At 39.2% G+C, this 14900-nt stretch overlaps 1 protein-coding gene across 1 annotated transcript in view; it reads right to left on the bottom strand.

Moving 5' to 3' along the window:
* The window catches only part of prima1 (proline rich membrane anchor 1), a 130664-nt gene extending 117287 nt beyond the window's left edge, over positions 1-13377 (bottom strand). Inside the window, exon 1 of the mRNA XM_051919788.1 lies at positions 12313-13377. Coding sequence (XP_051775748.1) covers positions 12313-12414 — 102 coding nt within the window. The 5' untranslated portion in view covers positions 12415-13377. The remainder of the gene's footprint in view (positions 1-12312) is intronic.
* Between the last annotated feature and the right edge of the window lie 1523 nt (positions 13378-14900).

The following is a 14900-nucleotide window of genomic DNA, read 5'->3' as shown; positions in this document are numbered from 1 at the left end:
GAAGGCAGAAATAAACTTCTTCTTGTGCTTATCATGTTTGCTATTTGTTAGTTATATGTGTTTTGTCTTTCCAGTCTGACTCAGTGTAAGACAAGCGTAAGACATGTTACAGAGCTTGACTGCCAACAAGGAAGAAAATTGCTGGTACTTTCCAGTCAATCTGAGAGTACAGTACAGTATGTACAGTTATGCATGCTGCTGCAATACAACTAAAAAACGCATAGCTTTTGCATCAGTGCATGTCTTGATAAATCAGGCACACTGTGTGTGGTCTGTGAGGGTCACATGATTGTGTTTAAAAGCTCCTGTCATACAGTTTGTGTACAAAGTCAATTCATTTGAAGAAGTGGGTCACAGTCAACATGACTCAGTTGGCGAAAGACATGCAAACACCATGTTGGTCCTTATAAGAGGCTGCAGCAAAAATAAAATTAGTTATAATGGTTTAAAAAAAGAAATTATAAAAATTATTATTCCTGAATCAGAACTATAATATTCTATACTACCTGGAATACATAGAATTTGTCACATGTGGAAATTATTGCATTTATCAATACTTTCATTTAAAATACCCCTGTGAATTTTCTGATTCAAATAAGAAATGCATTTTAGTCATCCTATTATATAGCAAAACTTATTTATTCATTTTATGATCCCACATTTTCATTTTCAGGGTTGTACAGGCTTAGATTATTACTTTTAAAAGTATCTAATATTTCTGCTAGAGCTCCTTCACCATCTATTGTTCTGTTTGCATTTATTAAAATGATATTTAGCAAGCCCCTTACAATATGAATATTTTGCAGTATTTTCCGTGTCAAGTCTAAATGCTGTACTGGTATTATAAAATAGGCCTACATATTAAAAAAAAAAAAAGTTAAGTACTTTGTGAAATATTTATAATCAAGAAATCTATGTTAGGTTACAATATAAGTTGTCAGTCGGAGACCACATATTTATCCAAATACCGTTTATTTCTCTTCTCCACAACAAACAAATCAGTCCCGCACAACTCCCACAGTGCTTCTAGCCCCAGTCTCCCTTCTCCTGGGCCTTCTCTCTCCTTGTCCCTGGGCCACCTATACACTCTCTCCAGGAGCTTCGTCCTGCTCCTGCTCCCGACTCCAGCTCATTGATTGGAGGGAGGCGGCCCTTCTTATCCTCACCCGGATGAGCTCCAGTTGCTCTCCATGACGTCACGTCCTGGTGTGGCGGAAGAGTCAGGAGAGCACCCGGAAGCACTCCGGGTGACTCTGGATGGATTGTCCTCCATTTGTGTGGCGGAAGTAAATGTCCCGGGCTCCATGAGGCTCGGGGCGCCCCCTGGCGGTGACCAGAGGCCCTAACGGTCTTGAGCCTCCCTGCTCTCCTTCCGTGGGCCTCTTCTACTCCAGGGCGGTTGCCCCCTCGTGGCCCGGAGGACAAATATACCGCCACCCAGTCCTTCCAGGAGTCCCGGCCGGGTCTGATCCCCAGCCATGTACGACAAAGTATACAGCTTTGGAAAGTATATGTAATGTAAATTCAGAAGGCTAATATAAACTGACATGCAACCCAGCCACATGAGATGCACAAACAAGTGTGTTTCTTCGTGCCGGTCCCAAGCAAGGATAAATGGGGAGGGTTACGTCAGGTAGGGCAGCCGGTGTAAAATTTTGCCAGATCAATATGTGGACAACGATACAAATTTCCATACCGGATTGGTCGAGGCCCGGGTTAACAATGGCCGCCACCAGTACTGTTAGCCAACAGGGTGCTGGCGGAAATTAGGCTACTGTTGGCCAAAGAAGGAGAAGAAGACGGGGGAGGCATGTCTTAAGGCAGAAGGACAGGAGGAAGGTAAAGAGAGTGGAAGTGAGGGTAGGAACTTTGAATGTTGGCAGTATGACTGGTAAGGAAAGAGAGTTAGCAGATATGATGGAGAGAAGGAAAGTTGATATATTGTGCGTGCAAGAGAGTAAATGGAAGGGGAGTAAGGCCAGGTGGATCGGAGGTGGATTTAAATTTTTCTATCATGACTGTGGATAGGAGGAGAAATGGGGTAGGGATTCTTCTAAAGGAGCAGTATTTCAAGAGTGTTTTGGAGGTGAAAAGGGTGTCAGACAGAGTGATGATTATGAAGCTGGAAACTGAAGGTGTGATGATGAATGTTGTCAGTGCATATGCCCCGCAAGTTGAGTGTTCAATGGATGAAAAAGAAGATTTCTGGATTGAGTTGGATGAGGTGATGGACAGTGTACCCAAGGGACAGAACATAGTGATTGAAGGGGATTTCAATGGACATGATGGTGAAGGGAACAGAGGAGACAAGGAGGTGATGAGTAGGTATGGTGTCAAAGAGATGAATGAAGAAGGTCAAAAGATAGTGGATTTTGCAAAAAGGCTGGGAATGGCTGTGGTGGATACATATTTTAAGAGGGAGGAACATAGGGTGACGTACAAGAATGGAGGAAGATGCACACAGGTAGATTATATCCTATGCAGAAGAGTCAATCTGATAGAGATTAAAGACTGCAAAGTGGTGGCAGGGGAAATTATAGTTAGGCAGCATAGGATGGTGGTCTGTAGGATAACATAGGAGATCAAGAAGAAGAGGAGGAGAGAGAGGGCAGAGCAAAGCATCAAATGGTAGAAGTTGAAAAAGGAAGACTGCAAGGTTGAGTTTAGGGAGGAGGTAAAACAGGCACTGGGTGGCAGTGAAGAGTTGCTAGACAGCTGGGCAACTGCAGCAGAAGTAGTAAGAGTGACAGCAAGAAGGGTGCTTGGCGTGACATCTGGACATAGGAAGGAGGAAAAGGAAACCTGGTGGTGGAATAGGGAAGTACAGGAGAGTATACAGAGGAAGGGGATGGTGAAGAAGTGGGATAGTCAGAGAGATACGTAAAGTAGACAAGAGTACAAGGAGATGTGCAAGATGAAGAGAGAGGTGGCGAAGGCTAGAGAAAAAGGTGTACAATGAGTTGTATGAGAGGCTGGACACTATGGACACTTGGCTATGACCTGTGCCAAGTGGCTAGACAGAGGGACCAAGCTGGGAAAGATGTGCAGCAGGTTAGGGTGATAAAGGATAAAGATGAAAACATACTCACAAGTGAGGAGGGTGGGTTGAGCAGATGGAAAGAGTACTTTGAGAGGCAAGTGAATGAAGAGAATGAGAGAGACAGAAGGTTGGATGATGTGGAGAGAGTGAATTAGGAAGTGCAACGGATTAGCAAGGAGGAAGTAAGGACAGCTATGAAAAGGATGAAGAATGGAAAAGCTGTTGGTCCAGATGATATACCTGTGGAAGCATGGAGGTGTTTAGGAGAGATGGCAGTGAAGTTTTTAACCAGATTGTTTAATCTTGGAAAGTGAGAGGATGCCTGAGGCGTGGAGAAGAAGTGTACTGGTACCGATTGTTAAGAATAAGGGGATGTGCAGAGCTATAGTAACTACAGGGAGATAAAATCGATGAGGTCGAGGAGACCCTGGAGAGTTCTAGAAGAGAGGAATGAAGGTCAGTAAGAACAAGACAGAGTACGTGTGTGAATGAGAAGGATGTCAGAGGAATGGTGAGGATGCAGCGAGTAGAGTTGGTGAAGGTGGATGAGTTTAAATACTTGGGATCAACAGTACAGAGTAATGGGGATTGTGGAAGAGACATGAAAAAAAAGAATGCAGGCAGGGTGGAATGGGTAGACAAGAGTGTCAGGAGTGATTTGTGACAGACGGGTATCAGCAAGAGAGAAAGGGAAGGTCTATAGGACAGTAGTTAGACCAGCTATGTTATATGGATTAGAGACAGTAGCACTGACCAGAAAGCAGGAGACAGAGCTGGAGGTGGCTGAGTTAAAGATGTTAAGATTTGCACTGGGTATGACAAGGATGGCTAGGATTAGAAATGAGTACATTAGAGATTCAGCTCAAGTTGAACAGTTGAGAGACAAAGTCAGAGAGGCGAGATTGCTTTGGTTTGGACATGTGCAGAGGAAAGATGCTGGGTATATTGGGAAAAGGATGTTAAAGAAAGAGCTGTCAGGCAAGAGGAAAAGAGGAAGGCCTAAGAGAAGGTTTATGGATGTGGTGAGAGAGGGCATGCAGGTGGTGGGTGTAACAGAGCAAGATGTAGAAGACAGGACGATATGGAAGAAGATGATCTGTTGTGGCAACCCCTAACAGGAGCAGCCGAAAGAAGAAGAAGAATATAAACTGACATGCATTTACATTTGCAGTACTCTAAGCCATTTGGCTAACACATTCATCCAAAGCTATTATTAAATTGAACATGTACAGTACCTGTAAAAAGTATTGACCCCCATAGAAGTTTTCATATTTATTATTATACAACATTGAATCACAGTGGATATAATTTGCCATTTTTGACACTGATCAACAGAAAAATGTTTTAATGGCAACGTGAAAACAGGTCTCTATGAAGTGACCTAAATCATTTACAAAAATGAAACACAAAATAAATGATTGTGTAATTATTCACCCCATTCAAGTCATTATTATTTGCCCAGTTGGGGCTGGGAAGTCCTGTGGCCTCGGAACTCCTGCAGGTTTTCCCCAGCCTTCTGGAGCTTTTTTTGTTTTTTTCTGCCCTCCTGACCATCGAACCTTACTTTATTCTTTGTTACTTAGTATTGCCAAATCTTATTTTTATATTTTTATTGAGCTAGTTAGTTAGCTATTTTTAATAAACATTTCTTTCTTCATCTTGTAAAGCACTTTGAGCTACATCATTTGTATGAAAATGTGATATATAAATAAATGTCGTTGTTGTTATTTACTAGAGGCACCTTTGGTAGCAATACCAGCCTTACGTATGTGATGATAGGTATCAGCTTTATACATCTACACACTGCTCTGTTAGGTTGCATAGGGATTGAAAGTGAACAACCTTTTCAAGTCCAGTCACAAATTCTCAGTTTGTTGAAGATTTAGACTCTGACTCAGCCATTCCAGAACATTAATATTGTTGTTTTGAAGCCATTCCTATGTCGCTTTGGTTTATGCATGGGGTTGTTGTCTTGCTGGAAAACACATTTTCTCCCAAGGCGCAGGTTTCTTGCAGGCTGCATCAGGTTTTCCTCTAGGATTTCTCTTTAATTCGCTCAATTAATTTCACCCTGAAAAGCCTTCCAGGACCTGCTGCAGAGATGCATACCCACATTATGATGGTGCCACCACCATGCATGCAGTTGGTGTGTTTTCAATAATGTACAGTGTTTGGCTTAAGCTAAATATGGTATTAGGACTGATAGTTAAAAGATCAATTTTAGTCCCATCAGACTATAGAACCTTCTTCAAGCTGACTTCAGTGTCTCCTATATGCCTTATTTAAATGTCTAGCCAAGTTTTGTAACAGTGGATTTCTCATTGCCATTGTCTTAGAAGGATGAGACTGGTGAAGCACTTGGGCAACAGTTGTCTATACAGTCAGTCCCATCTCAGCCAATGTAGTATGTAACTCCTTCAGAGTTATCACAAGTCTCTTAGTGGCCTCACTCTCTAGTCTTCTTCTTGCATGATCACTCAGTTTTAGTAGTCGTCCTGCTCTTGGCAGATTTATAGCTATGCCACACACTTTCTGATTCTTAATGATCGATTAAACTTTAGGGATATTCAGTGACTTGGATATTTTCTTGTATCCGTCCCCTGACTTGTACTCTTCATTCACCTATTCACGACTGGCTTGAAGTGTTCTTTTGTCGTCATTGTGTAGGTTAGGCCACCATACTGCCTCACTACAGGTTGGACCTTCCAGATAAGGTGCATTTATACTACAATCAACTGAAACACCAGACCGGTGATCTCCATTGAACTAATGATAAGACTTTTAAAACCAATTGGCTGTAACAGTGAAGATGTAAGTGTGTCATAGCAAAGGTTGTGAATACTTTTGTGAATAATTATTTTGTGTTTTATATTTGTAATTAATTTAGTCCACATTGCAAAGATCTGTTTTCACTTTGGCATTAAAAAGTATTTTCATTGATTAAAGTCAAAAAAGTCAAATTATATCCAAAATGACTGTATGTTGTATAACAAAAAAATGTGAAAACTTCCAAGAGAGTCAATACGTTGTATAGGTACTATATATATATATATATATTTATATATATTGCTGTCGCCATATTAACTGTCTTTCTCTCATCAATAAACTAAGCTGCTGGTGGGGACTGAAGCAGCAGTTTAATGATTTACAATCCATATCCTTAATTTCATTTCTTTATTAATCAAATGTATGTTTTATAAAGCAGTTTTCATCAAGAACACTGTCTCAAAGCATTTTGAAGGGCAATTAAGAAGAACACAGCTAAATATTTATTATGACTGTTTTATTACATGAGGAGCTTTTGTTGAGATATACAGTAGTACCATTTGACTTTACTTTAATCATCCAAAGGTATTGTAATACTCTGAAATAAAGCACACCTTAACAGAAGATTAAAAGTTTTTCAGTAATTTAAGGTTTATGACTTATTTAAAATTTGGTGTCTGCAATTAAGAAAAACACTTTTGGCTAATTGTTTTCTTTTATATGGACTTTCATGGGCACAGTCATTTTGCTGCCATGATCCAGTGTGTCATTTGTGACATCAACAACACAGTGAGTGACATACAATATCAGTGCATCAGTTAAACGAAGACTATTTAAGTGTTAAGTGGCATCCAAACTTTGTTTAAATAAATCAATGACTTCTCAAGTAAATTTAATTCTAGAGCAATGCAGAAAAAGAGAGAAACAAAGAAAAAGAAACTTCGATTTTTAGAAGAGGTTGTTTTTTGAGCTCAAGTTTTATACTCTTGAATTAGACTGCCTGACACTGACTTTAGTGTTTTAACCTGTGCCTGGCTAAATGTTCTCTGCAACTGCACTATGAAACTACACAAAACTGCTCTATAACAATTTTCTAAACCAGCTTCGTCAAATTAATTGTAGTGGACCTGACAATAAACATTTATCACTGATTTTTTTTACATTTTTTCACAATTATAAGAAAAGCATTTTCGTTAAACCTAAGGCTGTCTAATTGCATATGATTTTTTGGAGGATATTTTGTTTATTTAGGTAATAAAATAACCAAACACTAAGAGCCTACCAAATCCAAAATGTGCAAACCAAACAAATGTTAATAATCAGAAGTTAGTTAACAATTTATGAAGATTCGCTCATCCATCCTCTGAGCCCATATACAGTATATCCTTCTGGAATATAATCAGAAACTTAGTGTCTGAAGAACTAGTTCTTAATGTAATTTTTATTATTTTAATATTAGACTGTGCTGGTCATCGAAAGACAGTATACATTGAAAACATTTTTCTGTTTTGGTAAATTTGGTATAACTCTTCCTGATAACTGCTGGTAAGTGTCAAATAAAGTAATTAATACTTAAAGCAGTAGTCTCTACACATGCAAGGTCCTTGAGATATTTAAGAAATTGATATTCCACAATAATTATGTCCATATAAAAAAGGATGACTCAGTAGTTTGTTATATTGGCTGCAAATGTTCAAAGAAGAGAATTCAGTGACTTTGACAGAAGTCTAATAACTGGGGCACAATTGGCAATGCTTCCAGTGACACAGACTGCTCATTTTCATGGTTTCTATAAGACAAAATCAGAAGTAAATACAGTAGTTGCCTAGGTAAGTGAAACCATGGACAAAAGAACAGACTCCTTGACCATCATGTTAGTGCATTTTATCTAGATGCAAGGAAAAATGGAAAAGATAATCTGTGTCATTTGACTACAAATGTCAAAAACTAACATTGGAGAAAGAAGCTTCATCGAGAACAGTCCACTGATATTTTCACAGACAAAGATACCAGTGGTGGTTTGTGTCAAAAAACATATCGCAACAAAAAATGTACTTTCTACATAATGTGGTACAAACACCAGAAGCAGTGGAATGAATGTTAAGCAGTTAGAAAAAGTCAGATAAGTCATACCTCACCTTGTGTTCAACAAGAGGACAAACGCTTGTATAGTGTGCAGTCTATAGACTAGAATGTTTGTTTCCCACAGCGAACAGTTCTGATGTCTTTAATATGGTGCAGAGTGAATGTAATTCAGTGATTACCGGTACCTAAGATGGCAAATATGCCAAATATGGAAAAAATTATGAAAGATGAAGGTTATCTAATAAACACATTTGTTATCATGATGGCAGTAGTGAATCACTTATTTGTCAGTAAAATTTTTATCATGTTCTGTTTACTGCATACAAAGTAGAACTTCAGCTTTTCAAAATGTATACAACGGATAAACCATCATGTGGTCAGAAGCTAGGACTTTATGAATTTTGACAGCACTTCAACATATTTCTGTTTCAAAAGCCCTAATATAAAATGTCACTAAAATCAAAAGTGTACAAGCATTGTATATCTTTGCATAAGTGCCATTTGTTATTATTTATACATTTTTATATTTTAATGATGTATAACACAAATTGTCACACAGTCCTTAAGTATACTCCTAAAAGCTATTTTCATGCATCCACTTATAAAATGAACAGTAGTCAGTTCATCTCAAAACAAAAATATACTTGAACTCACTCATATTAGTCCAGATGGAGTTACAATTGAACCTAAAAGCTTGTCTTTGGACTGTAACAGGAAAACCCACATGAAACCGTGAGACAATGCTAACTTAACACAAGACACACTAGGAGTAAAATAAATGTCACTGGGTATACTGTATACTTATTTTTACATTTTAAATGCTATTTAAATTAAATTATTTGGGCGCTTATCATGATGGAATAAGTCCAAACTCCAGAGAGGTTGATCAACATTATTACTTGGAGAAACCTAGTTGTATTTAACCAAGTTATGTCTTTAATTTTATTGCTTAAGTATATGTAAAATTATTACTGCTCAATGCAGCACAAATGCACTGTAAACACAAAATTTGTCGTAGACTAATAAAGCTAATTGTGAATTTCAAAACATCTCATAATTACTATCATTAATTAGCCAGCTCACTTTCCATGCCTAATTTATGCAATATTGGACTGGATTGAAGGGCATACTATAATCTTAAAAGTAAAAAATCATTAACTCTAAATTACTCTAGTACAAATGAGTATGGATATGTGCACAGATATGCCTTGAAATTGAATTGGGTCTTGTCCAGGATGGATTCTTGCCTTTCATTTGATACCGCTGTAATAGGCTTCTGGCTCCCTTGAATTCTATACCAAATAATTTGGTTCAGGAAATGGTTAGATGGAATTTTGTTTTTCCTACTTCTGATACCACTGAAACACACTTACTTAAAGTTTGTTTTCATGTTTTCATGTCAAATTTACCAAGTGCTGTGCTGCTGCATCCTTAACTGCACTCTTCTTTGCAAATTCAAATTTCTTTTGTCATGCTTTTAAATCTGTCAGAGTTGTGCAAAAATTACACTGTCTTAAATGTATATGTATGGTGATACTTTTACAAACTGCCACTAATCTAAGAGATAAGCACAATCAAAAATACCAACATTCCATTTTCAGAATCATGTCTTTTCAGTACAGAGTGAAAGATGGTTGATGACACAGCTCTAGCCTGGACTAACCTGCAGTGCATGTAAGTGCATGTTTGGAGTAGCTCATCAACCTGAAAGCATGCCTCTATAATGTTTGTGGGGAAATGGTGCTCCATGAAGAAACCAAGACAGATATGGCAAAAGAATACAAATGCCAATCGGAAAGAACCCAAGCTTGGAAATGGAACTGGGTGGAAGAGCTATAAGGCAGTAAATCACCTGTCACTCCACTGTGACTGACTCGACTGTAATCTTCCTTGCATATTCAAACATATTACAATGTTTTAGGTCTCCATTCAGAGGCAAACGTCTTAACAATAAATTTTTATTTCATTTAATCTAACAGCCTAATACGATCCTCATACTTGCATTATATCTGAAAAAGCTATGAAGAAACAGAAGATACTGCATGAAGAGTGAGAGTGATGCGAGGGTCCTTAATTGTAGCCCTGGAGCACAGCATTTTGCCATAGGTTATTTGCAGAAATCAGTCTCTCAATCACCAGTTACTGTGTCTTTCACGAGTTTCACATTTAATTAAATTAATTAATTGAACCTCATGTTTAATTATCATTTTCTCATTTAAATATTTTCTTGGTAGTTTAAAATTATTTTAGTATTTAAACTACTAACAAAACTTTAAGGAATCCCACTTTAGAGCATTTCACAATTTAAGGCAGATTTACTGAAACTTGTCACCCTTTTCTAAAAGTCTAACCATATAAAAACAAATCTTCACACCACACTCACAAAATCTCTGACTGTTCTGGCAATGTGAAACTGTCAGTCAGTCAGTCATTGTCAAACCCGCTATATTCTAACACAGGGTCACGGGGGTCTGCTAGGGCCAATCCCAGCCAACACAGGGCACAAGGCAGGAAAAAATTCCGGGCAGGGCACCAGCCCACCACTGGACACACACACACACACACCAAGCACACACTAGGGACAATTTAGGATCGCCAATGCACCTAACCTGCATGTCTTTGGACTGTGGGAGGAAACCGGAGCAATGTGAAACAATGCACTCAAAATAACTGTCTTTTCTCAAAACCAAAAACTGCTGTCAGGTCACACTCAAAGCTAGTCACTACATAAATACTACGGAGGATTTATTACACTCTTTATCAAACAATACTGAAGAAATTGCCAGTCCAAAGTGCTCATAGCATTAGAGAAAAATGCTTATTGTGAATATAGTCTTTAGCATGTTGAGGTACAGCATAGGAAACCATCTGTAACAAAAGACTAGAGAGAAGAAAAATGTATTATTTAGACATAATGTTCATTTACAACTGAAAGAAAAATACTGCATAGGCAATATACTGTACAATGTTTCTAGTTTTCTGCACTGCTAAATTGTTACTGTAAAAGTCAGGCAAAGGGAAAATATTCTTATTAAAAGGCTCATTACAGTAAAATGTACAACAGTAGAATGTTACGAAGTCAAAGTTAAGTAAGAACATTCCTTCTGCGTCAGCATCAAGTCTGTAGACTGCGTCAGGCCAGAAGACTTCAGCTACAGTACAAGCAATGTTCTCCCTTGAAAGGCAAAGAAGGGAGAATCCTCTGGGGTGCCAAATCCAACCTTGCCATGACTCCATGCCTTCGTCTCTACATGTCAAAGAGATTTTCCTGGGTATTGGGGTTTCTAGCAAGTACTTTGAACTGCCTTGCCAAAAAATTATTTTTGATGGGATATAGGAAGGTGAAGTAAGGTGGAAGGAAAAGACTTACAAAATGCTGGTCATTGTCCAAACATTCACATATCTGTTCTCTAAATGACTAGAAAAGCATGTTAACAATTTTGAGTCGTTGCACCTAAATGATAAAAACTGTTGGCTATTTGTATTTAATTTTGTGGCCTGTGTTTTTCATTTTGCATCACAGGGCAAATGACTGCAAACATGAGGAAAATTGTGCTTTGTAAATGATGATGTATTTAGAGGTTTGCAAAAGGGTGAATGAGTGCTTCAAATTGTGTCAAACTAGATGAACATTATTATTATTTGATTTGATAACCGAGATTTGGCATTTGACAGTTTTGTTCTGAGAATCAGGTTTAGTGTTTTTGCAATTCGGAAAAACTGTAATTCAATTCAGCTTATTTTTGTATAGCGCTTTTTGCCAAGCAATGACGCAAAGCACTCTAACAAGTGTGCAGCTTTATAAATTTTACATCACTTGAAAACAGTACTGTAGATATAAATCATACCTTTACCTTGCAGGTGAGATAAGCTTTGTCCTTGCACATTGAGAAATATTATATTTAGTTTCAAAATGCAATCCAACTTTTCACCCATTTACTGAACCACTTTAATTCAATTTTAGGGTCATGTGGAGAAGGAGCCTGTCTAAGCTCAAATCAACCTGGGATAAAATGTCAAAGCATTGGAGGTTCTTCAGACTATATTGTATGAAACATCGTTAAAGTGGTCAGAAGAAAAAAATCTTCCACATAGCAAAAGCCAAGATAACTGCAAAAAAATTAGCAAGTTTGCATCCACATTGTGAGTACATGAGTAAATGACAAGTTATCTAAACATGAGTCCAGTAAAAAGCACAGGGCAGCCAATGATTAAGAAATCGGTTGCAATTAATACAACAGGGAATTTGACACGAGAGTTGATGATCATGAAAATGACGAAAGGTACATCTTAACACAGAAATGCCTTTTGACAGCAACTCGACACCAATCTATTGCTCTGCAGCCCAGAGTATATCCCAACAAGCAAATGATGTCATTCAGCCAACATGACATGAATTAAATCAAATAAAAACTACCTACCTGAAATAAAAGCAAAACCGTTGTACAAAAGCAGTGACTCAGAAGAAAAGTCCAGGAACTTAAACCCAGCCGTTGAATTCTCCGAATCATCCTCAGCACCATCACTGCTGCGCTCTTTCTACAAGTTGAGTGTCCGTAGAGTTGTACACGAATCTTTTCCAGGTGTCAAAGCAGCATCCCGACCTCAGTGTCCACCCATGGCTTTGGGAACATAGTTGTCTTTGAATCCACGTTATTAGCGGCATGGGTTTGCTCGGCACAACACACGCCAAGGTTTCGATGCGATTTCTCCTCTCGCTTTCATCGTTCGGAAGTTGAAACAAAACTGGGGTGGAAAAAAAAAACGTTACAAGCAGGTGTGCCCCACTGCTTGGAGCATTAAATCCAAAGCAAAGTTATCAGGTGAGGATCTGCTCCAGACATAAAGGCATATACTTCAGGGGAAATAATTAAAGTCGTGAGGAAGATGTGCAGATTTTAATCAAAAAACCGTATGTCCGTCATATTATGTTCTCAACATGAGTACAACCAAAGCATGCCACCCACTACCCCTTCTACTAAAACTTGTCGATATGATTAAAATTCAAATAAGTAACGGTTTCTTCTGCAAGGTCATTAGTACCACTGAATAGTGTCCCCCCTTTTGTTTTATTATTAGTATTTTTTGCAGGAGCCTCCTTTAGGAAGAATCTGTAGTGGGTTTAGAATAAAATAGTATTTCACCTTCTCTCTTTTACTATCTGCCAAAAAACCCCAGCTGGAAATAGAGCATGAAATGGCATTAACTGTTAGTTCCGACTGCACATGTGGAGAAAATTTTCCATTTAGTTACTCTCTCTAAGCGGAGAAAAAGCGAAAAAGTTCAGACGATTCCTTTCCAGTGAATCCAGCTGAAGAAACATCAAATTCACGGCTTATGGAAGAACAAAAATCAAACAGTGTTAGTTTTCTTCGCGACTAAACCGTCCCTCAGGAGCGTTTTGTAGGTCGCATCGTCTGCCTAGTAGGGTGAACACAGGAGACTAACAGTGGGATATAAGCGAGCTCAAGTGACTGAGCGCTCACTGCGTCCGACGAAGAGAAAACAACAACTGCAAGTCTCAGTGTGTGCGTACGACAGGAAAGGAAGAGCGAACGACTGAGAGAGAGAGAGAGAGAGAGAGAGCGAGCGAGTGGGCGCGCAATCAAGGCACAAACGGAAAGCGCGCAAGCGCGCGTGCAAGATAGGGCGCGCGAGCGAGAGAGAAAAACGAAGAGACGAGGGAGAGCAAGTGGCTTTTAAATCAAGCTAACAGCCACTGCAGCGATTTTTCATCTTGCTCTGGTGCGTTTTCCGTGAAAAATCGGAGAAGTATATACCGACTGCTTTATTTACTGCTTTTGTTGCTGTCCTCGAGATGCTTTAATGTTTTTTTTTTCCTTCCAGTGCAAGGTCGCAGGGAGCTTGTGGCAATCCCGACAGCAACGGAACCATCCATGGACTTGAGGCCATTGCAGGGTACATTTTGTCTGTCACTTTTAAACACACCTGCCGGAATGAGCCACTTTGCAGACACTCATAAACTAAACTGTATGACTCTTGGCAGCAATTGGCAAAACACGTTAGCACTGGAAGAGCTTGCAGGTTCAACATGGGAGGAATCCCCACCTGGAACTCAGTCTACGCCCAGACCATTTTATTTTATCCCATGATCAGTGAGTAAAGTTCCTTGTAGCGTTACCCGATTTTGTCTGAAGAAGATGGTTAGTGTTTAGTATGAAATAAGGCTTTAGTGTCTACGGTAATGGAGTTTTAAACCATAAAGCTACTGTTTCAATTACTTCTTATGGTTCTCTGTGTGACCCTGGGCAAATTACTTATTCCACCTAAGCATTGATTGTTAAAAAAAAAGTATTATTAAACAATTGTGCTATTGCTCTGTTTTTGTAAAATGTCTGGAATTGGTATTAACTATAGAAGCTAGAAGCACTTGCCATACTGTATATCAAGCAACTTAAAAAAATCATAGGTGAATTAATACACACTTTATTGGAATCATGCAACCACAAGTCAGACTCTTATATGTTACAAGAAACAAAAACAATAAAACATTACAGTATGGAGAGTGGTGACATGTTCCGTGTTGATTAGCACACTTAAGTAAGAATTTCACTGTATTCTGTCATGTAACAGTAATGTCTTTTGTGGTACCTGGATGAGGGTGGTACCCAGCCGGGATGCCCAAGAAGACCGGAGGAGGGCTTGTGCCTCCTCCAGACCTCGAGGGGGCGACCACCCTGGGGGCACCCCAATACCTGTAGGATCCTGGACCTCAGCACTTCCGCCACACCGGAGTGCTTCCGGGGATACAGCCAGCACTTCCACCACACTGGGGCGTGTCGGTGGGAGATTGCCGAGAACACACCTGGAGCACATCCGGGTGCTTATATAAAGGGGCCACCTCCCTTCAGAGGATGACTTGAGTCGGGAGAGAAGAGTGGATGAGGTCTCTGGAGGAGAGAAGGAGGCGGTCTGAAGGCATTGTGTTGGCCAGAACTGTGGGGTATTGGGGTTTGAGAGCATTATTGTATAGAGATGGAAGACCACA

The sequence above is a fragment of the Erpetoichthys calabaricus genome, chromosome 16, assembly GCF_900747795.2.
Source record: "Erpetoichthys calabaricus chromosome 16, fErpCal1.3, whole genome shotgun sequence".
Taxonomy (NCBI): Eukaryota; Metazoa; Chordata; class Cladistia; order Polypteriformes; family Polypteridae; genus Erpetoichthys; species Erpetoichthys calabaricus.
This window is presented reverse-complemented; position numbering and strand designations above follow the sequence as displayed.